This window comes from Carlito syrichta, unplaced genomic scaffold, assembly GCF_000164805.1.
Source record: "Carlito syrichta isolate Samal-C Ts95f unplaced genomic scaffold, Tarsius_syrichta-2.0.1 Scaffold308666, whole genome shotgun sequence".
NCBI classification, from domain to species: Eukaryota; Metazoa; Chordata; class Mammalia; order Primates; family Tarsiidae; genus Carlito; species Carlito syrichta.
In genome coordinates, this window is record NW_007252762.1 from 148,200 (window position 1) to 175,164 (window position 26,965).

The 26,965-nt window shown below is 37.3% G+C and overlaps 1 protein-coding gene across 1 annotated transcript in view; it reads right to left on the reverse strand.

Annotated features, from left to right (window-relative positions):
• The window catches only part of SMC2 (structural maintenance of chromosomes 2), a 44,632-nt gene extending 21,277 nt beyond the window's left edge, over positions 1 to 23,355 (reverse strand). Inside the window, exons 1-12 of the mRNA XM_021716285.1 lie at positions 23,178 to 23,355; positions 22,095 to 22,323; positions 19,599 to 19,721; positions 18,163 to 18,201; positions 17,634 to 17,744; positions 17,400 to 17,444; positions 15,984 to 16,217; positions 15,652 to 15,801; positions 5,581 to 5,814; positions 3,383 to 3,542; positions 2,772 to 2,889; positions 2,044 to 2,182 (exon numbers count right to left, since the gene is read on the reverse strand). Coding sequence (XP_021571960.1) covers positions 2,044 to 2,182; positions 2,772 to 2,889; positions 3,383 to 3,542; positions 5,581 to 5,814; positions 15,652 to 15,801; positions 15,984 to 16,217; positions 17,400 to 17,444; positions 17,634 to 17,744; positions 18,163 to 18,201; positions 19,599 to 19,721; positions 22,095 to 22,262 — 1,521 coding nt within the window. The 5' untranslated portion in view covers positions 22,263 to 22,323; positions 23,178 to 23,355. The remainder of the gene's footprint in view (positions 1 to 2,043; positions 2,183 to 2,771; positions 2,890 to 3,382; positions 3,543 to 5,580; positions 5,815 to 15,651; positions 15,802 to 15,983; positions 16,218 to 17,399; positions 17,445 to 17,633; positions 17,745 to 18,162; positions 18,202 to 19,598; positions 19,722 to 22,094; positions 22,324 to 23,177) is intronic.
• Positions 23,356 to 26,965: the final 3,610 nt, after the last annotated feature.

Genomic DNA, 26,965 nt, shown 5'->3' on the forward strand with positions numbered 1-26,965 from the left:
TCGGCAAAAAAGGACCACTTCTAAACTGTTACTGGGAGTGTAAACTAGTACAGACTCAGTGGAAAACAATGTGGTGCTTCCTAAAAGATCTAAAAATCTACCTTCCGTATAACCCTCCAGTCCCCTTACTGGGAATGTATCTGGAGGTACTCAAATCACTCTATGAAAAAAATACCTGCACAGACATGCTTATTGCAGCATTATTTATAGTAGCAAAAACATGGAACCAACCATGCTGCCCATTGAAAGAGGACTGGCTACAAAAAAGGTGGTACATATGGAATATGTGGTACATGATGGAATATTGCATAGACATAAAGAAGGACAAAATTATGAACTTTGCAGCAACTTGGATGGACTTAGAGGCTATAATACTGAGTGATCTATCACAGAAACAAAGAACCAAGTATCACATGTCCTCACTCATAAGTGGACCTTGAACAACTATCATAATACTATAAGAAAAGGATTGGCAGTAGTGGGAAACTGCCAGGGGAGGGTGGGGGCGGGATTGCCAGTAGAGGGAAACTGCCAGGGGAAGGCGGGGGGGCACATGGCATCAACAAGGGTATCTGCATAGTGACCATCTGTATATCTTACCCTTAATTGTATCCCACATATTTAAAATAAAAATTTTAAAAAAAAGAAAGAAAAAAATTCCTGGAAACAAACAAAAACAAAGGCATACCTTTATCAGAATCTCTGGGATGCCACGAAAACAGTGTTACAAGGAAAATTCACAGCATTGCACATACACACCAAGAAAACAGAACGATCACAAGTAAACAGTCCAAACCTAAGGGAGTTGGAAAGGCAAAATCACCAAAATCCTAACTTAGATCACCAAGATAAAATCTCAACTGCAGGACACAGAAGACAAAAATATCATAGAAAAGATCAATAAGACCAAAATCTGGTTCTTTGAAAGGATAAATAAGATTGATGGATCCCTGGTCAGGCTGACCAAAAAGAAGAGAAAGTCTAAATAAACACAATTAGAAACGCAAAGGAAGTCACAACTGACCCTGAATAAATTCAAAAGATTATCACATATTACTATGAACACCTATATACAAATAAACTTGAAAACCTAAAGGATATAGAGGACTTTCTGACAACACATAATATCCCAAGGTTGAAATAAGAAATTGAAAATGACCAATAACAATCCAGGAAATCAAATCAGTCATAAGAAATTCCACAAAAAAAAGTCCCAGACCAGATGGCTTCCCAGCTGAATTCTACAAGACATACAAAGAGGAGCTGATACCAATATTATTGAAAGTATTCCTGGCAATCAGGAATTATCCTCAACTCATTTTATGAAACTAACATCATACTGATGCCCAAACCTGGCAAAGACTCAACAAGGAAAAAGAACTTTGGGCTAATCTCCTTGATGAACATAGATGCAAAAATTCTCAACAAGATTCTAGCAAATTGGATCCAACAATACATCTCAAGGATTGTCCTCCATGACCAGATAGACTTCATTCCTGAGATGCAGGGCTGGTTCAAAACTCTTAAGACCATAAACGTAATTCAGTACATCAACAGATGTAAAACCAAGAGCACTTACCTAGCAGAGAAAACCTGTACTACAAGGGGCCCACCCTCCAAAAGATAATTCCGGGTTATTTGGGGTTCCTCTTGTATATTAAAAAAATAAGAGAATTCTGGAGAGGGATAAAAAGAAAGAACTGAAGAAATGCAGATAAATACAATGTTACCTCAATGTAAAGACTGACATTAAAAGCAGGTCATTTTTTTCCTCAAATTATTTTACAAGTATAAAAAAATTTAAGCTTGTGCAGAATTAAAAAGAAAGGAAAGAAGTCTAAGATTGATAATATGCATTCTGAGCTCCTGAGTAAGCATTTACTTTGGAAAAGTTTATCAGAAAGTCACTAACTAAACAATTTTACCATATAAAGACAAGTGATCTGAGCAGAGAGGCTTAAAACATCAAGAAAGTGTCCAATAGCACATGAGTTTTCAAGCTAAACAGCAATTTTACATTTTCTTTAATTAAAATAAATTTACCTCTGTGTCTACTACAACATTATAGAGTCGTTCCCCAGCTACCAATTCTAAAGCTGTGGTTGCAGAAGTATCTTTTACACTGATCAGAGAAGCTACAAGTCCTTTCACACAATTTCTATTCCAGTTCTTCTCTGGATCCCTAAAATAGAAAAGTTAACAAAAATTAATCTTAGAAAAGAAAATAGAAAAAGTTAGTAAAGTCAAGAGCTCTTTTAAACAATACATTAAACTGAAATGAAAGCAGAAGAATCAATGTAAGGAAACAAAAAATTTTAAATGTCCTAGGTGACATTTAAAAATATCAGCTCTGGTTTTGAAACCAATCAATAGATCTTTTCAGTGCAATTAAAAAAAAAAAAAACTCTGATGTTCTAACTTGTACAATATTTATGATTAGTATAAGTATTCCATTAAGAAATCCAAGTAGCAAAACAAATTATAAGATGTTAGACATTTAACAGTAATGATAGAATAACTTTAAAGACACTTTGAACTGAGATTAAATTCCTCGTTTTGGTTTTAAGATTAGTGACATCAGTAGACATTAAATTCCACAAGAACTGCCCTGCCAGCATTTGAAACATGTAGCTGGATATTTAAGGAAAAAACACCAAAATTAAGGAAAAACTTATAAGAAATTTCATACAAAAATTTTCAGATTGCTGCAAGCTTAAATAAAAATATGTCTTGCTTATTTTATGTTAAAATTCAAGGTTTAAATCTCTTACTTGTATGCAAATCGAAGATTGGGAAATCTGGCCAAGAGAGCTTCATATGTTTCTTTCAATCTACTGATATCACGAGACAGCTGCCTGCGCTTTTCCAAAAGGCTTTCCTCCTTGTTTTCTGAGGAGTAAATCATAAATAAATTGAAACAAAGTTTTTAAAACACAGATACTACTGCTTTAAGGAAAATACTAGTAACTACAATTTCCAAAGCATTTCTAGAAGCAAAATATAAATTACTGATAAGTACTAAATAAAAAAGCAAGCTAAATATTCAAATTTCTATCAAGCGTCAAGTAGACATTTCTAACAACAAATAAAACAATTTCATTATGAAGCAACATGTAAACTGAATGCCTACAAACACAGAAATATACAAATGACTTCTCTGAGCTTTCAAAGGACGGAAGCAGGAAATTCTCAGTCTGAGTTCTCAAAAATCCAATGGGCTGTTTTAAAATTAGATATTTTCTGACCATATTTATAAATACTTCTTATATTAATGCCCATTATAGGGTAAAACATGTTTCCTATTTGCTTATTTATTTGAATTAGTTCCTGTCAATAACCACTATCTCTTTATGATCTAATAATCATGTTTTTAAAGGCAAACCTTCATAATTTAGCTTTTTCATTTCGGTTTCAAGTTTTTCTTTAAGTCTCTTTACAACTTCTAAAGCTTCTTGATCCTTCCTGTATCCACTATCCATTTTCTTAACTTCAGCTTGTTTATTCTTTAATTCCTGTTGGGCATGTTTCAACTTCATCTGAGCCTGTGACAGAAAAATTTAAAGACTATATAAGAGGCAGATATCACTAGCAATTAAATGGCTACGGATTGGTTTAATTAAGACCTCAGTCTTAAAAATGTGTTTGGTCTCTTGGATTAGTCTTTCAACAGATCAATCATTTCTCAGTATCTTCTCCTCAAAAGAAAAGCCAAAGTATAAACTGATATGTGATTAATATAAATTATTAAATAATTTGTAATTTAAGTCCATATTTTTAATATTTATAAAATATAACCTATTAACAGTTACAAATTATATTGAAGATTAACTGTCAGCGGGTTAAATAAAAAATACATAGAAAGTTAGAAATCACAACTCTGGTTTCCCTTCCTTTCCACTTAGGCGTTCATATGAGAGGGGAGGCCCCAAAGATCTGGAATTTATTTATTTAAAAAATTGAGTATATATTCTTACATGCTGAAACTTCATTCAGTCACCTTCAAAGTGCCCTCCATTTGATGCAATACAACTACTGAGATGTTTTCCACTGCTCAAAACAGTTTGTGAACTTGTCAATTTTGATGCCTTTTGTGCTTCTGCCGTTTTTCTGTTTCACCTTTTCCACATCAGCAAAACTTTCTCCTTTAAGGAAATTTTCTCATCCAGGGAAACAAAAATAGTTGCCTGGGGCAAGACTGGGTGAATAGGGAGGGTGAGCCATGGGGCAAGCTGTTTTTGGTCAAAAACTGCTGAATACTCAGTGCAGTGTAGGCAGGTAAGCTTATAAAACACTCATCATGAAATGGGCAAACATGTTGAAAGAATCTCCAAAAAAAATTCACTGAAGCTGAAGGCAGCCTATCACAACAACACTAGCTGGAACACTGATGCCAACAGGCTCCTAAAACACTTACCTAGCAGGGGAAGTCAGTACTACAAGAGGTCCACCCTCCCAAAAATAATTGCATTATTTTGGATCCCCCTCTTATTTGTATTTGTATATATTCGTGAGTGTTGTCTAATAATAGTGGAGAAGCTGTACTGATCAATGAGAAATAAAATTAATAGGAAAAAGGAAGATAAATTGAGAGAAATTTAAATACCATAAGTCTGATATTACAACGCTGGAATTTCTGAAATTTAAATGCATCTGACCTTCAGGAGTCTTAAGTTTATATAGTTAGGCACTGCTTCGTAAAACCATGAACTAGTATTCTAAGACCTAGATGGGGGTATCCTCCCTTAAATCTGAATAATGATAAATTTTTTTCCCAAGTACCTGTATAACATAAGTTAACAGAAAAACTGAGTGTGTATATAAGGTTGTTTTTTTTACTGTTGAGTTCTTCTAAATTTTCATAACTATGAGCTCTGTCATCCCTGAATAAAAAGAAAAACTTCGGTAAGATTAATGCATAATCACACACATTTGTGTGCACATATACTTTAAAGCCGAGTCCTCCATTAAAAAAAAAAAATGATGACACGTGTGTGCATATATTTTTTTCTGCCAACAAAATTCTTGTGTTCACAGGACTTTAAGTTGCACTATTATGTAAACAAACCTGAGAAACATAGATTGACAAGACCCAGCAGATTATGAAATCAGAGTAGGGAAACCAAAGACTGAAAACGTGGGTTAATTTGTGGTAGAGAAACTTCCTAGAAAGACGTGAAGTTTGAAACAAGAATTTAAGAACTATGTATGGTAGGCAAACCAATGGAAAAGACAGTTTTGTTTTCCTGTTAAGGGTTAAGTTTTCAACATTATGATGTCAATAAAAACAAAACAGCCAAAAAGAGATGAGAATAAACCCGTCTAACCTTTAATATTGCATACAATGCTGCAAAAAGAACAAAGCATTTATGGTACTTACAAACTGAATTAATATAATTTAAGTTTTACTGCATCTAGTAATCAACATATTTGAATTTTGCTGCTTTAAGCACTAGAGTTGCAGAATAAAGTAAACAAGTTCCTTGTAACTGAACTGATTAACATTTATAACAATTCCCAAAATATAACGTGAAATGAAACTTCTCTAAAAAAAATCATATAGTACTTTATATTTATATTTACCTGCTTAGCTTCTGTCTGCGCTTTACTTATATCATTTTTACAGGCCATCATTTGACCAGCAAGAGTTGCTTCTGCTCCATCTTCATTGCTGGACAGGCCAGCGGAAACAGCATTGAAGTGCTGCTGCGCAGCAGCCAAAGCTTCAGCATCTTTCTTGCTTGCTTCTTGAAGGGCATGCAGACCATCTGTTATCTTTTTAACCTCTTTTTCCTTGGCTGCTAAAGTTTTAGAGTCCTTTAGGAAGAATTTCAAATTGGAAAATATTATACCTTAAAAAAATTCACCTTCTTATATACATATAACCCTTGTTATCAAAATAAAGAAAATAATTTAACCATCAAAACTTTAAAAATACTAAATTACCATTCTGAAATTCATGCTGTTTGGGATAAAAGTAACTCCTATACTGAAATATTTTCATTCCATATAATAATTAAATCAAGGAGATAGCTTAAAATCATTGCATATTTAAACAAACCTCTTGTAGGAACTAAAAATCAACTTCTAAGGCTATAAAATTGAAATAACAACCATCCTACATTAAGCTTAAAGTAGATTTTAGGATTAAGAATATGTATACAAAAATATTTTATCAACTTAATATAAAGCTTAAATATTAAATAGCTGTGGGAAAAGTATTAATATTTAACATTTTTATGAGATATCTGATACCGTGCAAGATACCAGTACTGGAAAACAAATGAGCTATCTTATTTACATGAAAGTGATTAGAAATTTTGGCCCACTTAATTAGATCATGATTCTTCTAATACTTATTAGGTACTTGTTATCAAAATAAAGAAAATAATTTAACCAACAAAACTTTAAAAATACTAAATTTATGTATAGTAGGCATTGTTCTAAGGTAAGGGAACAAAAAGCAATGGGAACTACTATTTTAAGAAGAATAATAAGGGAAGACCTTTGTAAGATAACATTGAACAGAAGCCTACGAAGTAAGAGGAATGATCACGCAAACACTTGAGGTGGCAGTGTTTTTGACAAGTCCTAAGGAACATGTGCGGGTGTTTGAAGGACTGTATAGCAGCACAGTGAGTAAATGATAAGAAGCTAGAAGTCATACCATAAAGTACCTTGAAGGCCATAGTAATGACTTTGGATTATTATATAGTTGACCTTTAAACATCACAGGGGTAGAGATGCTGACTCCCCATGCAATAGAAAATCTACATTATTAATTTTTGACTCCTCCAAAACTTATTGGCTAACCAAAGCCTCGTTGATAATATTAAAGTTGATTAACACATATTTTGTATGTTATATGTATTATTACTGTATTCTTACAATAAAGCTAGAAAAAAGAAAATGTTTAAAAAAGCGTAAAGAAAATACATTTATAGTATTGTACTGTATTTACTGTTGTAATAAGTTTATAGCAACTGTCTATAAGATAAATCATCTGTTTGAAATGGTGGGCGACCATAGCTGTAGACTTCAATCTACAGTACATTATCAAGCAATTCAACTTTTTTTTTTTGTATTGTCATGATTTCTCTCTGCTTCTTAGGAGCACTTCCAGTATCATCACTAGTGGTATTTTGTACGGGTCCCATGTGATTTATGCTTATGGTACTGCACTAAATATGATGAAAAATATGTGAAAAAAATCTTGAGAGACCACTTTTTACTGCAATCTGCAATTTACTGGGGAGATGAATTCTCATGTGGAGATGATTAACATCACACGATGTCTTAAGCAGATACCATTTGCAACCTGCAATAGCTTTAATTTCCCTTGACTGCAAATAGTGCCATGTACAATTTTTGTTTATGTAAGTTTTGATAAATTTTAACATTTTATAAAATATTTGTTCATATTTTATGGTAGTAAATGATAAATCAACTACTACATATATTTTACCTATTTATGAGATATGCAACTTTTTCTTAATTTTTGCTATTTCTGGCTATGCAGCTTGTCTACAAGTTTTTTCAAGTTGTTGCTAATCTCCAAAATATTTTTCAGTATATTTATTGAGAAAAATCTGCATATAAGTCAATCTGTGCAGTTCAACCGTTGAATGTACATGCAGACTTTGAAACCAAGGAAAGATTTTAAGCACAGGAGAGGTGATTCAGTTGATATTTTGGCTTCTATAAAGAACAGACTACAGAGCAGTAAAAGTAGGACAACTAATAAGGACACCGTTGCAGGAGCCCTCATGAAAGGTAATGGCTCAAAAAAGGTTGGCAGTGACAGAGGTAGCAAAAAGTAGCTATTCTGGATATAAATTTAAAGTCAATAGAATTTGTTGATGGACTGAATATGGATTTTCACGAAAAAGTAGGAATCTGGAAGGGCACTAAAATTTCTGGCCTAAACAATTAGGTACAATTAGGTAAATAGTAGTGCCATTTTCTGACATAAGGAAAATTCAGTAACTCAGGTAGGTTTGGTAAGGTGATAAAAATTTATGAATTCTACTTTGGCTACGTTAAGTTTTATACCTCTTTTTTAGCCATCTAGTTAAAAATGATAATTAAGGCTGGGCTCAGTGGCTCAGCCTGTAATCCTGCGCCTTTGGGAGGCTGAGGTGAGTGGATTGCCTGAGCCCGCGGGTTCGAGACCCGCCTGGGCAGCGAGACCTCATCTCTACAATAAATCAAAAAAAATCAGCCAAGCGTGGTAGCGCATCCCTGTAATTCCGGCTACTTGGAAGGCTGAGGCGGAAGGATCGCCGGAGCCCAGCAGATCGAGGCTGCGGTGGCCGGAAGTGGCCACTGCACTCCAGTCTGGGCGACAGAGTGAGACTCCAACTAAAAAAAAACCAGAAAATGATAATTAAGTAGCTGGACAAAGAAATCTACATTTTGCAGGAAAATTCTTTGAGTGGTCTTGGACTGACTCAGTTCTCTCCCCTTTCTCAATTGTAGTTTTCAAAAACAACTGTAGGATGTGCTAGAAATGCAACATTCTGAGACAGAAAGAGAAAGGCCTGAATAATTCATGTTCTAATTGCAGTTCTCACTGAGAAAAAGGGTGTCCTTTCATGTTTTAGCCCAGCAACCTATGTCACCCTGAGGTATAAAACCCAGGAGAGGTTGCTTTCTGGGTTCCCTCAGCTATAGTACAAATGGAGCACACACAGATGAGATTCCATCCACCCAGAGCAGCCTTGTGGGAAAGGCCTACCAAAAATCCTAGGCTTCTTCTGTCTATTACTACCTATCTGTAAATAATAAATCTGCTTCACATAACTTGTTGCATATAAGTGTGCTGTATATATTGAACACAGACAAGTTGGAACTAGCGCACAGTGAACATGCTTCCCAAAAGTGGCACAGAAAGCAGGATCTGCTTAAAGAATCAGCATACTGACGAAGCTGGAGTGCCCTTATCCCATGATACCTGGCCTGGGGCAGAAATGGCAGTCTGGAGTATCTAGGGACTGAATATGAAGCTGGATGTTTCATGGGGGAAAAGCCATAATAAATGGCACATGTGTCACCACCTCAAGGATGTGAATGAGCTAGCTGCATGAATTAAGGCAGAGAGAAAGAAACATAGAAATAGGGGAGCTCAGCACATGATACCCTGGTTGTTAGACATGTAATTGCTCATTTCCAGAGCAGGAGAGCTTGGGAAATGGGTACTCAGACAGATTCTTGAGAAGGTACAGGAAAGAGGTACTCAGTGCCTAAGGCATCCAAGAGGGAACCAAGACATACAATTCAGGCCTTCACAGAAAGGGAGGCTTACTATCTAGAGGGCAAATATAGACAAAGGGCAGGAAAGACATATGCAGTCTGGCTGAAGTGTTTGACAAAGGGATACTACAGATCCACATGGCTGAATGGTACAGTTAGGAGTAGGACCAAGGTCTCCAGGTCCCCACCAGAGGACAATGGCCCTCTACTTTTGTCAAGATGAAGCAGAAAAAGAAAATTAGGCTTTCTGGAGTTCTTGGATATTGGAGCCCATATAACAATATTTTCAGGTCTCCTCAGAGGGAAAAAAATTCACCTGTTGACAATGGGAGGTTTTGAGACTAACACAATGACCCCAGTATGCTTATCAGTTATGAGTGGGACTCACTGGGTCACTTTGGGTGCCAGCGACCATAGTTCCCATCCCTAAGCGCAATGTGGACATTGATATTTTGGGTGCTTATGGCACAGACATTACCAGCACCTGAGGAAGTATGCCCCTTACAGTTAAGGATTTGAGCCACAGCAGCGGTACATATCCTAAACTACCCAGGACACAATGGGTTATTCAAAAAAAAAAAGCAATACTGCATACTAAGTGGATAATAGGACATTACTTTGTTAATTTGAAATCTGCTACAGATAAAAATGTCGCAACAGGCCAGTCTAGTTTGGCTAGTCAAAAAGGCCTCTGGGTCACAGAGACTAACTATGGACTGTCACAGGCTGAATATCAACTGAATGGGAAGTCAAGGAAGTACCCCAGATATAGTCAAACAAAAATTACTGGCCCTGATGGCACTAATAAAACAGAAGCCCAACGGCTAGTAGGCCTCTTGGGTACCATGCTCAGCATGTACTCCACTTGGGTGTTCTCTTTGCCCCCTTAGTTAAGGTTACCAACAAAACTGTCAACTATGAATGAGATCCTTTGCAGCAGCAGACCTTGGAAGTCATTTAACAAGTTGTGATCCGGACATTACTTTTAAAACTTTTGTAACCTGCGAGCCTGATGCAATGACAGGCATCCACAACCTCTATGCATGCTGATTGAAGTCTGTGGCAATAGAAAATTGCTACTAGGTTATACTAGCCTCTCAGATTTGGGACTTTAAGTTGCCAGATAGATCCTTTTTGAATGGCAATTTTTGCTTGCTATTGTGCACTGGTGAAGACTGTGACTTAAGGCCTGAGTGCCACATGAGACTTGGCTACTTGAACTGCCTATTCTTACTTGAATGCTTACAAACCCCACAAATAAATGTGGTAGGTTCAACTGAGCTCAGTTATCAAATGACACTGGTCCTAAACCAGGGAAAGTGAGGACCAGTTAGAGGCCCAAACTTCACCTGCACATACATTACTTATGTACCTAATCCTAACTTATATCCCACATCTTTATAATAAATAAAGTGTGTGTGTGTGTGTGTGTGTGTGTGTGTATGTATGTAAACAAAAAACCAAAAACAAGATCAGGCTCAGCTGGATCCCCAAGGAACCAGCAGCCTCCATGAAAAAATGGCTAGCTTACTAGAAGGGCCCAAGCAGTACACAGGGTCTATTTCGGCTTTTCCTCTGGCTACCTGGGGACCAAAATTCTGAGATATGCCTACTAGTGGTATGACAAGGTATACAGTGGTATGATATGGTGTACAAGTCCATCAAATAAAGCAGAAGGAGTTCACTGGACTGCAGCCACCGTCAGGTCATTGAATGGCCATCTTCTAATTTAGACTGAACATGAACATTCTGCCCAATGGGCCAAACTATATGCCATGGAGATGTCCATTCAGGCCACCCCTACCACCATATCTTGCTACATTTTCACCAACTTATTAGCTGTTGCCAACAGCCTACCCATCTGGTCAGGAGAATGGCAACTGAGTGACTGCACTGTCAAAAGATACCCCATGAGAAGACAACAACTGGCAACAGCTTGCTGCCTGAAAGGGACAAATATGTCACTCATGTGGATGCTGATGCTACCAAGGCTACTCTTGAAAGGAATTAATGTCATACTTTTGGATACCCCATCACACATCCCTCTGACCAAGGAACAACCTTCATTGCCCAAGAGACACGACAACGGACACACCCTCATGGAATACAACCGACTTTTCATGAACCCTGTTATCCACAGGTCAATGGAGTCACTGAACAATGGAACAACTGACTCATTAAACAACTGAAGAATATCAAGACGGCCTGCTAATGAGGTAGTACCACCACCTGACTAGGGCATCATGAATACTAGACACTGTACCTTAACACAAGGGAAACAGAGTACTGCAATGCATACCGAGAAACACTGAACTTGCTGGGAGTGGAGGTGGACCAGGCAGCCATCTGATTAGGCTGCACCCATGAAATACCAATCTCAGTGTTTCCAGTCATTTTTTTGTACCTGTAAAATCCCAGCATCAGTGTTCCCACCATTCTTTTTCCTTTTTGCCTTTGGGGTAGCTTGTGGTTCAAGCAGCCATAGTACCGACTGGGCCCCTAATTATGCAATCCCGCTGGGGTGGGGGACAGGAGTCCTAGAGGTATCTCTAACAGGGCCAAAACATCTGATCCTTCTAGTCAAGTAGACAATGTATTAGACATGTCAGATTTGTACAGTACGTGACTTCCTGTACTGGATTGAACAACTAAGGACAAGCCACACGGACACTGGGTGTCACAGGTAGTAACCCCAGGACAGATACAGACACACTGAGTTGCTACATCCTCTCAGCCCTATAATAGGCAGAGAATACCTGAGATCCCAGGATAGGTAGAAGGTAGAGCACTAACTCGTCACTGTGTTATTTCCACAAGAATGTGGCAGCAGAGACCTGTAAGCATAGCACCTATGCTATACTCCCCCAGTTGTGGACACTCAAGAAACCTGACAAAATGCTGATAATGATATCCTAGACCTATTTGTCACAGATGGTAGTCCTGCTAGTAACAAACTACATTAGTATTCCTAACACCACGGTGTACACCAACAGACCCTAAGTTCTACACAGCACATCTTTTTTTTTTAATTGTGACTATTTTAATATTCCATCGCTTCGTCCTCCACAGTGCCATTTAAAAGAATATAAAAATTTCCATTCAATAGACCAAACAACACAATAAAGTTTCCTGAAGCTACTCTTACAATGACGACACAAACTTATTATAGCACAAGGGAAGAGAATAAAGCAATGCATGTATCCCTTCAGAAAATTTGTATTTTAAATATGCAAAAAGAAATAAAATATGGATGTTTACTATATTTAGACTAACTGGATACCAATGACAAGAGACGGCAAAATAGTCCAACTTGATGTAACTCATTTTAACAAATGTAGTTTTCCCAAATTAAGGGATCATTGAGTGCATAAGATGCTTTATCTGCAGATGACAAGAATATTTATTTCCTTTAATATTTATTTAAATATAGTTTTCTGATTTCTAAAAGATTTTCTAGGTTAAAAATGCTTCGAAAAGAAACAGCATGTCTTTCACTGCTTCAGTCCAGCGTTTTATGTTAGCCAGGGTAGAAAACCCAGAGAAGGTTGCTTTCTGGGGTCCCTCAGCAGCAGTACAAGTTGGGCACTTGCAGATAAATTCCACCCACCCTGGGCAGCTTTTCTGAGCCTTGGGGGACCTGCTAACAATGAATCCTAGACTTCTGTTTTCCCTTGCTGCCTATAAGTAATAAATCCACTTCATGTAACATGTGTATGAGTGTATTTTGTGTTACTGGCCTCAAGCAAGCTGGTAACAAGTGCACAATAAACACCTGCTTCACAGAGTTCAGGTAAATAATTAAGCACAGCTATAGACTTGAAAGGCATCAACAGATAGATGGTATTTAGAACTACAGGGAGTATATGGAGGATTAACTGAGTGCTAACCCCAGTGCATGCTACCATGTAAAGATCAGGAAGAATAAAATACACAAAAGAAGATGAAAAAGGACCGATCAGTGTCACCACATGAAGTTTAAGGACCTGACAGGATTAAGTAAAAATGAATTAAAACAAAGGCAGGTTCATATCTTTAAAGTTCTAAAAACCTCATTAAAAAAAAATGATGAACTGATTTCAACTATTGGGTGCTGCTACAACAACAGACTGCTATATCACATTCATAATGTCTTGACATTCTGTCTAAAGTTTTACTATACTGTTCAATGAAAAGGCAAATATATATTTTCTTTTTTTTTTTTGAGTTGGAGTCTCACTCTGTCGCCCAGACTGGGGTGCAGTGGCCACTCCTGGCCACCGCAGCCTCGACCTGCTGGGCTCCAGCGATCCTTCTGCCTCAGTCTTCCAAGGAGCTGGAACTACAGGAACACGCTACCACGCCCGGGTAATTTTTGATTTATTGTAGAGATGAGATCTCACCAAGTTGCCCAGGCGAGTCTCGAACCCGTGGGCCTCGAACCCACGGGTTCAGGCAATCCACTCACCTCAGCCTCCCAAAGGCGCGGGATTGCAGGCTGAGCCACCGAGCCCAGTGAATATATATTTTCACTAGGACAACAGAATCACCACCTAGAGAAGTTCCACAAAGTCCTATCACACACATCTCATTTACCTGCATATGAGATGAGATTCTTGATTCTCTTGTTACTATGGATGGCTTATTCCTACTCCTTGCAAAAGTAGATTCCTCTAACTGTATACTAGTTCCTATTCTACTTTCACCTATGGAAGGACCTTATTTTAACAACTGTCCCATCTCTCTTCTGAATCACTAGTGATGCCATTTCTATTGGATCTTTCTTTCTTTCTTTTTTTTTTTTTTTTTGAGTTGGAGTCTCACTCTCGCCCAGACTGGAGCAGTGTCCGCTCCCGGCCACAGCCTCGACCTGCTGGACTCCGGCGATCTTTCTGCGTCAGCCTTCCAAGTAGCCGGAATTACAGGCATGCACTACCACGCCCGGCTGATTTTTTGATTTATTGTAGAGATGAGGTCTCGCTGCCCAGGCAGGTCTTGAACCCGTGGGCTCAGGCAATCCACTCACCTCAGCCTCCCAAAGGCACAAGATTACAGGCTGAGCCACTGAGCCCGGCTTATTGGATCTATCAAAATACAATTTATTAGTTATCCCATGTAAAATCAAGCCACAAAAACTCTCTTCTATATTACCCTCCAGTAAGCTCCCTATTTGTCTTCTCTTTCCAGAAAACTTTTCGAAAAGTTATCTCTTTAAAAGTTTCTGTCCTCATTCTGTGAGAATGTAAACATTCTAATAAAGAACTCAAGGTCACTTCTCCTTGAAACACCTTTTTCACTTGGCCTCCAGGACAATTTACTGGCCTAGTTTTCCTTGTACCTATTCAATTTCTTTGGTCATTCTTCCTCATGCACCCAAACTCCTAAGCTTTAAGTGTCCCAGTGCTCCAACCTTAGGTCTCTTCTTATATATATTCATACCCTGAACTTTTACCTAGTCTCATAGATTTAAATATCAACTATAATTGATGACCCCCAAATCTTTTGCCTGAATTCAATATTCATATACTCAACTACCTGATCGACATCACCACTCAAGGTATATAACAAGCACCTCAAGCCTATTATATTCATACCATATTTCTTGCTCTTATCAAACCCAGTCTTCCTATTTTCCACCTTAGCTAATGGTAACTCATTCAATGGCTACCCAATTCAAAAATCCCAAACTGCACCCTTCTTCTCCATGCTGCTAATTTCCTTTCCTGCTTAATTTTTTCTCCACATCAATTATCACTATATATCATACTATATATTTTATTTCATTCTTTTTTTTTGCCTGCTGGCCCAAAAGACCTTTAAATGGTTTTATTGTGTTCTCTGTGCCACGTGATCTTGACACTATCCCATCACAGAACACTGACCGTAGTTTTTCTCATCACTGCAATATTAGACATCACCTCTGAGGCCCCTGTGGTCCCTGCTCAAGCCAGGAGAGTGAGGGAGAAGCACTGTCCTCTGGCTTTCAAAGTCAAGCAGAAGTTCTGCCAAATTCTACACCTTAGCTGTCTCACTTCTCTCCTGCCCAGCCTGAGCTAAGCTGCCACTGCTCCCCCCACCATCTTGCTCCTTCTAGGTATAGCTGCAGCACAGCTGGGGTGAACATGGAAAGGTACACATCAGGTATCATTCTGCTGCCACCACAAGCCTCCATTAGTCCTTGTGAGAAATCTGAAATCTGGCTCTTTTCTGCTTATCCCAGAGTGAAGGGAGGCTACCTTTTAATTTTCTTTATCATCATTTCTCCCACTGGAATGAAGACCCACAGGGAGAGGACATTTGACCATTTTTTTCCACTGCTGTAAACCCAGTTCAAACAACTGCGCTTAGCTCATAGCAGACACTCATTAAATATTAATGGAATGGATACATGTGCATTAGTAGCAAATTAAACTTTTTATTGCTTACCTCAACCATATTTTTTTCCAGCTCTTTACGTTTATTTTCTTCACTTGCCAGATTTTTCTTCTTGAGATCAAATGCACTTTGAGATTTAGTATTAACTCGCTGAGCCTCTGCAAGAGCATCTTCTAAAGATCGAAGTTTACCACCAATTTCCTGTAATCAAATGCAGCCAATTAAATCTTATTTAACATTTGTTCATATTGTCATTTTCTTGTACAATTTCTATATTTTTATACGCTATTTCATTTCTTTAAGACAATGCCTAGTGAATCATAGCTGTATATAATTTAATACTTTTCAGAGTATTTTATCTGTTCTAATTCATATGTCCTGACCTTATCTTTTCTTTTTTCCAATTCTTCTATTTCATGATTAAGTGCCTTTATTTTTTTATCATTCTCAGATAATTCTTCTTGAAGCTTTAAAATTTTATCCTCCATTTCTTTTAACTCCTCAGCTGAGCGTGCTTTGGTATCTTCAGCCAGCAAAAACTGATAAGCGATATATAAACGACTCAAATGTTCTATTTCTCTCATTACTTTTTGATACTCCAAGTAGGAAGATCTTTCCTGAAAAAGAAGTCACCAGTAAAGAATAACTTAAAATTTACATTTAAAATATTTGGGAAGAATTAGACCATAGCAATATATTAAACAGGCACAGCATTTTAAGTTTTAAGAAACTTTACATAATAAAATTTCAGCTGTTTGGATAGCATTATGTCATCTCCAGTGAAGCTTATGTGGCTGTTTCTTCTAATATATAATCAGGCAGTTAGGTTTAACTAAGAAATGTGTACACAAGGCTCACAAACTGGTGGTAATAAGCCTATAGCAATAACCACAACCTATGAACCCACCAGTGATACACTGTTAAGTGTATTCTGTAGTTGTATTACCTAATATTCTTTCAAGCACTACTATAAAATTTTGTTCACATATTACTAAAGTTGATTCCCATAAAACTGGAGCAGAGTAACAACTAAAATCCCTAATGTGCAGATGAAGAAAAAAATCAGAGTGGTTAAATAACCTGTTTTCAAATTTAGAAAGAAATGTGGCATAATCAGGTCAGAAACCTAAGTTTAAATTCCTAACCTAGTGTTTTCTACTAAATCATGTATACCAAGAGTGCTTTCAAGATCACAATCTTTCAGTTTTTCCATTAATATACTAACATCTTCACTACTATATGGATTCTGAAGACAGTTTTGAGTAGTACCAAACTTCAACAAGCATTTAATAAATTCCAAAATGGATATTTTTAAAAACAAGTTTAAAGTTTACAAGTGCAGTCTTTCACTGAAACATTGCCAAATTTTATAATACCAGGAGCCGCAAAACAGAGGAAACCTAATCCACTGTTTCAATACTTTTCACATATAAAATGTCTTGACAGCAATAATCAATGATAACCCCCTTACTCTAGAAGTTACTCACTCTACCCATGAGGGTTACAAAATCCAGACTTGCTTTGCCTCAATAAAGTATTATAACTTAGCATATCATTTTCTGAAATATAAACACCAATCTTCAGTATCATTATAACAGCAGAAATAAAGTACACATCCTCTGCTAGCAGAGTGACGAGGTGAGTTATGGAGTTGGAATCTTAGCCCTAACTTCTTATCCCATGCCAGAAAAAAAACCCCAAGAAATAGTATATACTTTGTCCCTATGTTTAGGATTTTGAATACATCACCAACTTTGAAAGACATTTTACCCAGCTATCCTCACATACACAGCATATACCTCTTTTAATTTTTGAATGGTTGGTGTAATCTCTTCTTCAAGTATCTGAAAAATAAAGAAAAATCAATATTTTCAGTATGTAAAGTACCATTACATACTGAAACTTTTGTAAAGAGAAGTAGCATGAAGACTATGGAAAACTGAGTTGAGAAAAAAAAAATGTCCTCCTTACAGCAAAAACCCTGAATGCAAAGTCACACACTTCTCCAAAAATATTTATATAAATTTAATTACCGTCTTAATTTCTTTTAGCTTAGCCTCCTTTTTTTCTATAGTTTTCTGGGCAGCTATTTTTTTGTATTCATACATCTTGGTTCCAGCTGCTTCTTCTATCATGGATAAAATCTGGAATGACAATTTTATTAATGCTTTAAAAATCCAAGACAATGTGTTTCATTGGAACTTACATTAAATAGATTATTTACAGCCTTGACCTCACAAAGCATCTTACCCAAATAATGGCCCAAAAGAATCATAAAAGTTAAACACAGTAGCTTCACACAAATATTTTTCTATAGGCATTTTCTGTAGGGCTGAATCCTGACATAGAACACCAGTTGAGCAAAGCTAATTTACACAAAGTTAATTTTAATATTGGGCATAGTGCCAAATTTTACATTACACAAACATTCTTTACAAATCGTTCTTAAATAAATGTTTCCAAAAATTTTAATAATGGAATTATATTAAAAAACTGATTGGCTGGAAGATTAAAATAATATCTATATTTACTATTTTTGACATCCATAAATAATACTCTTACCTCTGGAGGTTTCATATTCAATACTTTTGTAATTCGGCCCTGAAAAGAAAATGGCAAACTTACTATAATGACAAATTACAAAAGAAATGTAATCTAAAGGCTTCTTGTTTATCTGTACTGAAGCTGTTATACCTTAATATAACAATTTTTGGAAAGGTCTTTCTTCTACCTACATGAAAAAAATATTTCTTTTGTTAGAGTTGAGACCAAAGGTATCTCATAATTCAAGAATTTTGGAACCTTGCTATTCACTGTCTCAATTACCAGTGATACAAATTATATGTTATTAAATGTTACAAATAAAATTACTTAATAAATGATACAAAGTAAACAAGACCAAGTTTCTAAGGCGGCTAACATTAATGATACAAAGTTATCCAATTTTAAAACAGGTAGGTATAAAAATCAATTTTAGCATAAATAATGAATTTTTAAAATTTTTTTAAATGATAGCCCTTTGACCGGGTTCGGTGACTCAGGCTGTAATCCCAGCACTTTGGAAGGCCAAGGTGAGGACTGCCTGAGCCCGTGGGTTCGAGAACTGCCCGGGGGAACTTGGCGAGACTTCATCTCTACAATAAATCAAAAATAGCCGGGCGTGGTAGCGTGTACCTGTAGTTCCAGCTACTTGGAAGGCTGAGGAGGAAGGATCGCTGGAGCCCAGCAGGTTGAGGCTGCGGTGGCCGGGAATGTGCCACTGCGCTCCAGCCTGGGTGACAGAGTGAGACTCCAACTCAAAAAAAAAAGTGATAGCCCTTCAAGATAATTTCATAAAATAGATAATATATTTCTAGGCCTCTAACAGAACAATAAAATATTTTCTGCTAGAAAACTATTAAATTACTCATTACCAAAAACAAATTAAAAACGTACACATCCACGTCTCAGAAGATCATATTACTAGGATACAGATTCATGTGAAGTATATTTTCAGCTTTGAATTTGTGATGTAGTGAAATATTTGTGTTTTCGTCCGCAACAGAATCTTTCCACTGACCTTACTGTGATTCTCCCAAAGGATAGGTAGTAGCTCAAATGAAACAATGTGAATGCAAGATAACATCAGCTTTTACTTTTTATTTGCATACGTCTCTAAACAAAAAAATTATTCTTGCTGTTTACTTGACATATCAAAAATACTTTAATAATTTAAAAGGATATGTGACAATCTTTTAATAATTAACATGTATTGCTCTATCAGTGACAAAATAAGGAAAATTATTTCTAAATATTCTCCAAAATTCAAATGTATATAATATGGTAGAACACATCAGTGCAAATAACTAAACCACATTTCTTAATAGGTGGCCAAACAGCACAACAGTAAATAAAAAATGGAAATCCAAAAAAGGGGGCACTTCTCTTACTGTAAAAACTTACAACTTAAGGATATCAAAAACATTATGAAAGAGAAATGAAGACCTCAACAAAAATACCTGCATGATGAGAAAGTGAGGGTTGTTAACATTAAGGCCAACAGAACAGAAGAGATCCTGTACTCTGGTGTTGTTTGCATTTACTCCATTGATTAAATATTTATTTCTGCCACCAATAACCACCTACAAAAGGAAGCATTTTAAAAAAACGTAAATGTACATGCACACTTTAAATGACAAATGACCAAGCAGATTACCTTACACTTATTTGTTTTATCCAACTAGGGGTCAACATAATCAATTCTGTGTAAACAGTAGAAGAAGCGTGACATAGGTGAAAACACTAACTTGAGTAAGGACAATTAGCATTCAATCCAGGTACTAATCACACACAAGCCTCCCTGGTATTGGAGTAGGTCTCTAAGGTTACTTCTAGCTTTATGTTTCCAAGTATATGTAATATATATTTCCCTTTCCTATTCGCCTTCTTTCTGTAATTTTTCGACACCACTGAGATAGAAGACAGCAACTAAAAGCTAAAGAAGAGCAGCTTGACATCAATTCAAGATTCTAAAAGGCATTAAAAAGACATGATTTGTGATCACTTAAAAGAAAGAGTAATCATGGAACTTCAACATGGATTCATTAAAAACAAGTCATGCCAAACAACAGCTGGTTCTTAAATTCACACTTAAATTGTCATTTATTGGGTATGATTGTCTCACCCACAAGATTTTGAGGTCCTTAAACACAAGATCTGTTTCTCATTCTTCTATCTGTATATCCCAGTGCATTCAAGAACATCCAGTACACATCAAGCACTTAGTAAATATTGAATATATGTTAATTTCCTTTTCTGACAGAATTGTTAGGTTGGTAGTTCACATATTAATATATTTGAACAATAGACCTAGTATACCCACAAAATAATTTCTTTCACAAGAGCTTTAAGACAAAATGTTGGTGAAGATACAGGTTTCTAGCCTGAATGAGGACATGAACAATTAGGTTCGTTAACAACAGTCTTAGTGACAAATCCTAAAAAGTAAATATTCAGTGGATGACTAATGGCAAAGAACAGAGTTCTGTCCCAACCTACTCAACATTTTTTTTTTTGTGAGACTTTCATTAAAATAAAGGATAAAATATATGTGACATAGTGCTAAGATGGAGAGTAAAGGGGAGTTGACAGAATTTTTAAAGACAAAACTTTGGCAAGTTGAAAACATTTCTTGAACAAACTTTAGTAGACACACATGCAAGGTCCTGCATTGGTTTCAAAATGCCAGTATATACAAAATGCCAGTAAATACAAAAATGCCAGTAACAAAGCAAAGTAATAACACACCCTAAAAACAACTAGAGTGGTTTCAAGTAAATCTGGTATGAATCCACAATGTATTATGAACACGAAAATTTCATATTAAGAAAAACAGGAATATCTAAAATGAAGTAAGCAATAATTCTGCATAATTCTGTTCTAAGTGGATCAATTCTGCTACACTCAATTAGAGGCGTTATACATTTTTAAAAATAGATGGATGAGGAGCAGGGAAGGATAGGAGCATACTTGGTAGGAGCAGGCAAGTGAGAGAACTAGAAACAATAATCAAGCGAAAGACCTGGCAAAATTTCACATAAAAAACACTTATACTTGCAGACCATTTAAATGTTGAAACATAGAATAAATTAGATTTGTCTCAGATACTCTCAAGAGGACCAGGTTTAATGTGTAAACATGTAAGTCATAAGACAGCAGATTTTGGCTGAATTCCTATTTCTAATGAGGCCTGTCCAAAAACCGAATGGGTTATCTCAGAAGATAGCAAGATCTGAGGTACAGGAGATGTTCAAGTACCATCAGAGAAGATTCAAGTATGGTTCAAGATTTAAGCATGGTGGAGTTCTTATACTGAATAGGTAACTTTTCAGACCTCTTTTAATCCTCTCAGTTAATGGTGGAATTTGCATGACCAAAATTTTACTGTAAGAAATATATTCGTAAACTAGTCAATATTTGATGCATTAATTATACACACAAATGTTCTCACTGGAGCACTTTTTGCAAAGTCATATTGCCAAAGACACAGCAGACATGAAAGTTCTTAGCATATCCAAATATTTAGTAACCACTCACCTGTCTTGTTACTGTGATTTCATCATGAACCTCAAATCCTAAAGGGCTTTGCTTTTTGTCAGAATTATCAAAAGTGATTGACACTGAAGCTTTGGTAATACCAGCCTGCCCATTTTTGTAAACTAAATCTTGTAAGTTAGAAGCCCGAACCTAATAAAAAGAAGAAAAGTTTATCAACTGCAAAATTCCATATTGCACAGTTATATAACTTAAGAGGTTGAACCTTAGGCAACTCCTCTAAGCTTTATTTTCTCATCTAACAGATGGAGTATTACATTTCTTAAAAGTCTGCAATGAGGTATAAGACAATTCACATAAAGTATAAAACACAAAGAGAATACTGGCAATAGTCTCCCAAGTTCAGTGTGGATTCCCTTGCCAAACTTAAATTTACACAAATCAGAAAGTTTACACTTTACCTGAGACAGGTTGGAGATGCCCAGTAAAAAGCAGATGGAGTCCAATATGTTGGATTTTCCACTACCATTTAAGCCAGTGATAGCATTGAAGAGGGGGTCAAAACCATTGACTTCAGTTCTCTGAGCATAGGACTTGAATCCCTCAAGAATAATTGACTTGATATGCATTTTCAATACTACCTTGGGTCAGTAAACCTCTGCTAGGAATCAAACAGGCCACAAACCAGTTCTGTACAAACAGAAATAACAACCACGGGAGAGGAATGTAAACTTAGAATTGTGATAAATGTGACAGACTAAAAAAGGAATCGTAGGGCGACAGAAAAAAAACCAGTCCCCTGTCATATTACCTTCTCTAATGTAAAGATATCTTTCACCTACTAAAAAATATACAAATTAACCACTATCTAGAAGTTAAACCATTCAACCTGAAAGTCATAACAGTTTACCACCTCTCCTATTTTTTCCAGGTTTGCCTTCCACTATCTCATACTCTAACTATTAAAGACTACTGGTTATTTCATAGTCTGTTCTCTTTGTGTATAATGGGATTCTCGATACTAGTATAGCTCACTCTTCTTTACTGAACTCATGTCTCTGCTCAAACGTCACCTTACTGGGGTCTTTCCTGACTTCCCTATATAATAGAGCACTTCTACTCATACCCCCACAAGGTTTTCATTTAAATGCATGCACTTAAAGTTGACACTACACGGTATTAACTTGTCTATCCAACACAGCCTAAGCGCAGGGTCTCTGCCGATATCCATCGTGTGCATCGATGTATTTAACGAATAGTGCTTGGCTCTGTGGGGAAGGGAAATCATATGCATTTAGTAAAGAGGTGACATTAATCTCATATTCTCCAGTTTCTTGCTTTTATTCAGATTGTTAACTCGTCGCCTCGGGTCTTTCTGTCTACACCTCTTCGCCCTACCACAAAGCCTTATAGGAGTTAGCATTTATTCCTAATTATCGTCCGAGGTACCCTTTTGCTATTAGTTCTCTTCCCACCCCCCACCTCCCACTTCCATCAGAAAGCCAAGCCAGGCCCGGCTGGCCGCGCGCTCCCGCCAGCCTCACCGCTGCCTCAGGCCGGGACTCGAGGAGCCCCCAGATCTCCTCCGGTCACAAAGACGGGGAGAGACGCAACACCCTCGTAGCAGGTGCTACAAGACGAACTGCACCATAGCAGCTGCAACATCTGCCCACCACACTCAACACCCGCGCCGGAACTATTTATTCCTTTGAATTTCGGCGCGAGCAAAGGACCCCACCTCCGCGGCCCATTTCCTTTGTTGGTGCCTAGAGACTGCCTGACTTTACGACTCCATCTTTTCCCTGCATTTGAAGGACCGAAGCGACACAGAGATATAAAGGAGAGTCTTGATTATGTCAGCTTCAGGTATGCAACGGTGCGGGCCAAGAAACGAAAGGAGCTGGTGGTTTGTGTTGACACCGGCGTCAGGCACGCTTCGGTCAGCTCCACACCTCGGCCTCGGGGCCTCGCGCTTCGTCAGCCCCGCCCCGTCTCAGGCCCCTTCACTTCGCGAACCGCGCCCTGCAGACTCCGCCTTCCCGAGGGCGTGGCAGTGGGTATGGTTGCGAACTTCTGTTATCTCAGGCGGAGGCTGAGTGGCGAGGCTTCTTCTGAACTTTCACGTTCGTTCTGTTTCGGCAACTTCAGAATCTTCTAGGGTTGGCTCAGATTCCTAAAAGATGAAACTGTACTTTGTGGGGGCTGGGGAGGGTTGGCCCTCGGGGTACTCTGACTCCGCCCCTGTCTGGCCTCCGACCCTGGCTGGCCTCCGACCCTGGCGGGCCTTTTTATCTGATTTCCACGTCCATAAGGGACGGTACTCTCTCAGCTGTTCTGAGCCCAGGGGAGAAATTGTGCGCGGCGCCGGGTAGTAGGTGTTAGACAAATAGGTGTTCACCTCCTTCTGTGAAAAGCTGTGTGATGACAGGCCGACTTAACATTTTAGGGATTTTTTTTTTTTTTCTTCTGGAATCCTTAGGACTGCTCGTGTTTATTGAATTCTGTGTGTCAGGCCATGTTTTTTAAAATCCTCGTAGCAACCCTGTGAATTCTGATATTCTCATTTTGCAGGTGAGTAAAATGAGTCCCAGAAAGGTTAAGCAACTTGTCTAAGTAGTACTCAGAAAAGCTGGGATTTGTTCCCAGTCTCGCTCCAGCGCGCTTGCTCGTTAAGTATGATATATTATACTCCGTGCATAGAGTACTACTAATAACTGATCCTGTTTGTGTATCCGATTTATTCTTTCCTTAAGAAGAAAAAATATGTCAGATTTACTCACGTTGGAGCACATTGATACTAATGAGTCAGGAAGCACTTAGCTCCAGAATGGGTATGACGCTATCCTAGATGAGGTACAAAAAGATGGAGTGGCCAACAGTGCTATTTTAGGGTATCTTAGTCCTTTTGGGCTTCTGTAACAATATGCCGTAGACTGATTAGTTTATGAACCACAGAAGTTTATTCGCCACATTTCTGATTTCTGGGAAGTCCAAGATTAAGGCAGCAGCAGAATCAGTGTTTTGAGGGTTCCTTTTTGGTTGGTAGATGATGACTTCTAGCTCTGTCCTCACATAGTGGAGAGAGCGAAGGAGCTCCCTTGGGGTATCCTATAAAGGCACTAATCCCATTCATTACCTCCCCAAAGACCCTCCTGCTAATACCATCACATTGGGGGTTGGGATTTCAATGTGTGAGTTTGGGGGATACATTTAGATGATAGCATTGGACACGTAATTTGAAGTTGTTTTCTTGGTCCTGGAACAGCTTTGAATATTCTCAGCCAGTCTGAAACTACCAAGAATGGGCCTAAATTTGGAAATTTTCTTCTGAAGGAATTAGATAAGTTTTAAAGGTATTTTTGTTTATTTTAGAAAAAAATTAGTTTACCCTGATATGCTACCCACTTCTGTTTTCTACTTTGATTTCTGCATCCTCTCCTCTCCTTAGCTATTCATAGAGTATTGATTCTATTGACTCTTAGACATTTACTTTCAGCAGTGTTTCCTTTTATCACTTTGTGAGTAAAGAATCTTAATTTGCCAACAAATCCTAATGTGGACTTTGTCAAACTGTGAAATAAAATATTATTTGGGATAAAGATATAAGTGTCAAGACGTATTATTAACCTTTGCACTTTAATAACTATCTGATATGTTTATGTCAAATGAATGAAAACTTATATCTAACTGCACTTTTGTTGGATAAGGACTTTTGAGTGTTTATAAGATTGTACACATCTTAACTACTCCTATTAAGACCATTTATTTAAATGAAAATTGCCTTTAAAAGAAGAGTTCTCTATCAATTTTCATCTTACTGCATGCCAGAAACACTAGGGAATTGCTGTTAAATATAGGCCAGATGGACTTGAGGATATCACTAATAGCTAACTTACAATCTGCCTCCTGAGATCATAGGTAAGTGGAGAAGACTAAGACAGAAAGCCAATAATATCCCCTAATTTGAAGAGGTGAGACCTGGAAACAGAGACTGACTGTAGGGTAGATGTAGTATAAATAAAACACTGTTCTTATCTCATCATCATGAATTAAAATATTTTGAAAGCTTCAACACTGGCAGGCAATGCTCCAAGCAGAAATTTGTTAGCTAGTGGAGTCTTAGTCCTTATGTAGTAGGCATCAGCACCAGCAAGAACACAGATAAAGGCATAAAGCGGGACCCAGAAGAAAGATTTGGTCTTCTACTCTCCCAGGAGATCAGAAGGGACCCTCTCTTTCCCTGAGTGTACTTTGCAGGCACATGATTGAATGAATCCTCTCTCCCTGGAACTTAGAATAGAAGAAAAAAAGAAAAAGAAAGGGGTGATTCATTTTGTAGAGAGTTTATTTTGGAGTTCAAGAAGATGAACTTGACAATGATAGGGAGTTTATATTAAGTTGTATTGAGTAGCAACACGTTTTGAATATAGTTATGTGCCACATAACATTTGGGTCAACAACAGACCTCATTATAGTCCCATAAGATTATGATGGAAATGAAAAATTTCACCTAGTGAAGTGGTAATGTCATAGTACAATGTATTGCCTTCTGTGTTTAGATATACAAATACTTAACCATTGTGCTACATTTGCCTACACTATTCAGTGGAGTAATATACTGTACAAGTCTGTAGCCTAGGAGCAATAGCCTGAGTGTGTAGTAGGCTATACCTGCTAGGTGGGTAAGTACACTGTGATGTTTGCACAACAAAATCACCCAACAAGGCATTCCTCAGAACCTATCTCATCGTTAAATGATGTGACTCTTTTATTTCTAATACCATATTGTTTGGACCATGACTCACTGAGTATTACCTGTCTTACAAACTTGGAAAGAAATACAGCTATGCATAATTAAAAATGAAGAATAGAAAAGGTGATTATATTCATTCACTTATGGGATCTGCTTGGACCCATTCATTTTCATTTTAATGGCAATACTATTTTCAAAAGCACATATTCTTTTTGGCTCTGTGAAATCTGCCTACTCTTTCATTATGATTTCTAATATTTTGTCTCTTTAATCCAATTTAATGTCTTTATTTTTATCTTCTTTTCTGGCTCATAGTGATTTATTTCCTCATGTGATGTTCTTCTTCAGTGGGGTTGTTTTGTTTATGGAATCTGCTATACCCGAGTTGTGAAAGAGTCCCTTCAGAGCAATTAGGCATTTGCCTCTGCCAGTATACTTTGTCTCTTAAAGATCCTGAAGCATTTTTAAATGATAATTTCTCAGTTTGTGGTTCCTGAATTATGCAGATATTGTAAACTGAGGTTAGGGTTGAGGTCTGTTGCAGGACTGGAGTTTTGATTTCCTACAGGTAACTTTTGT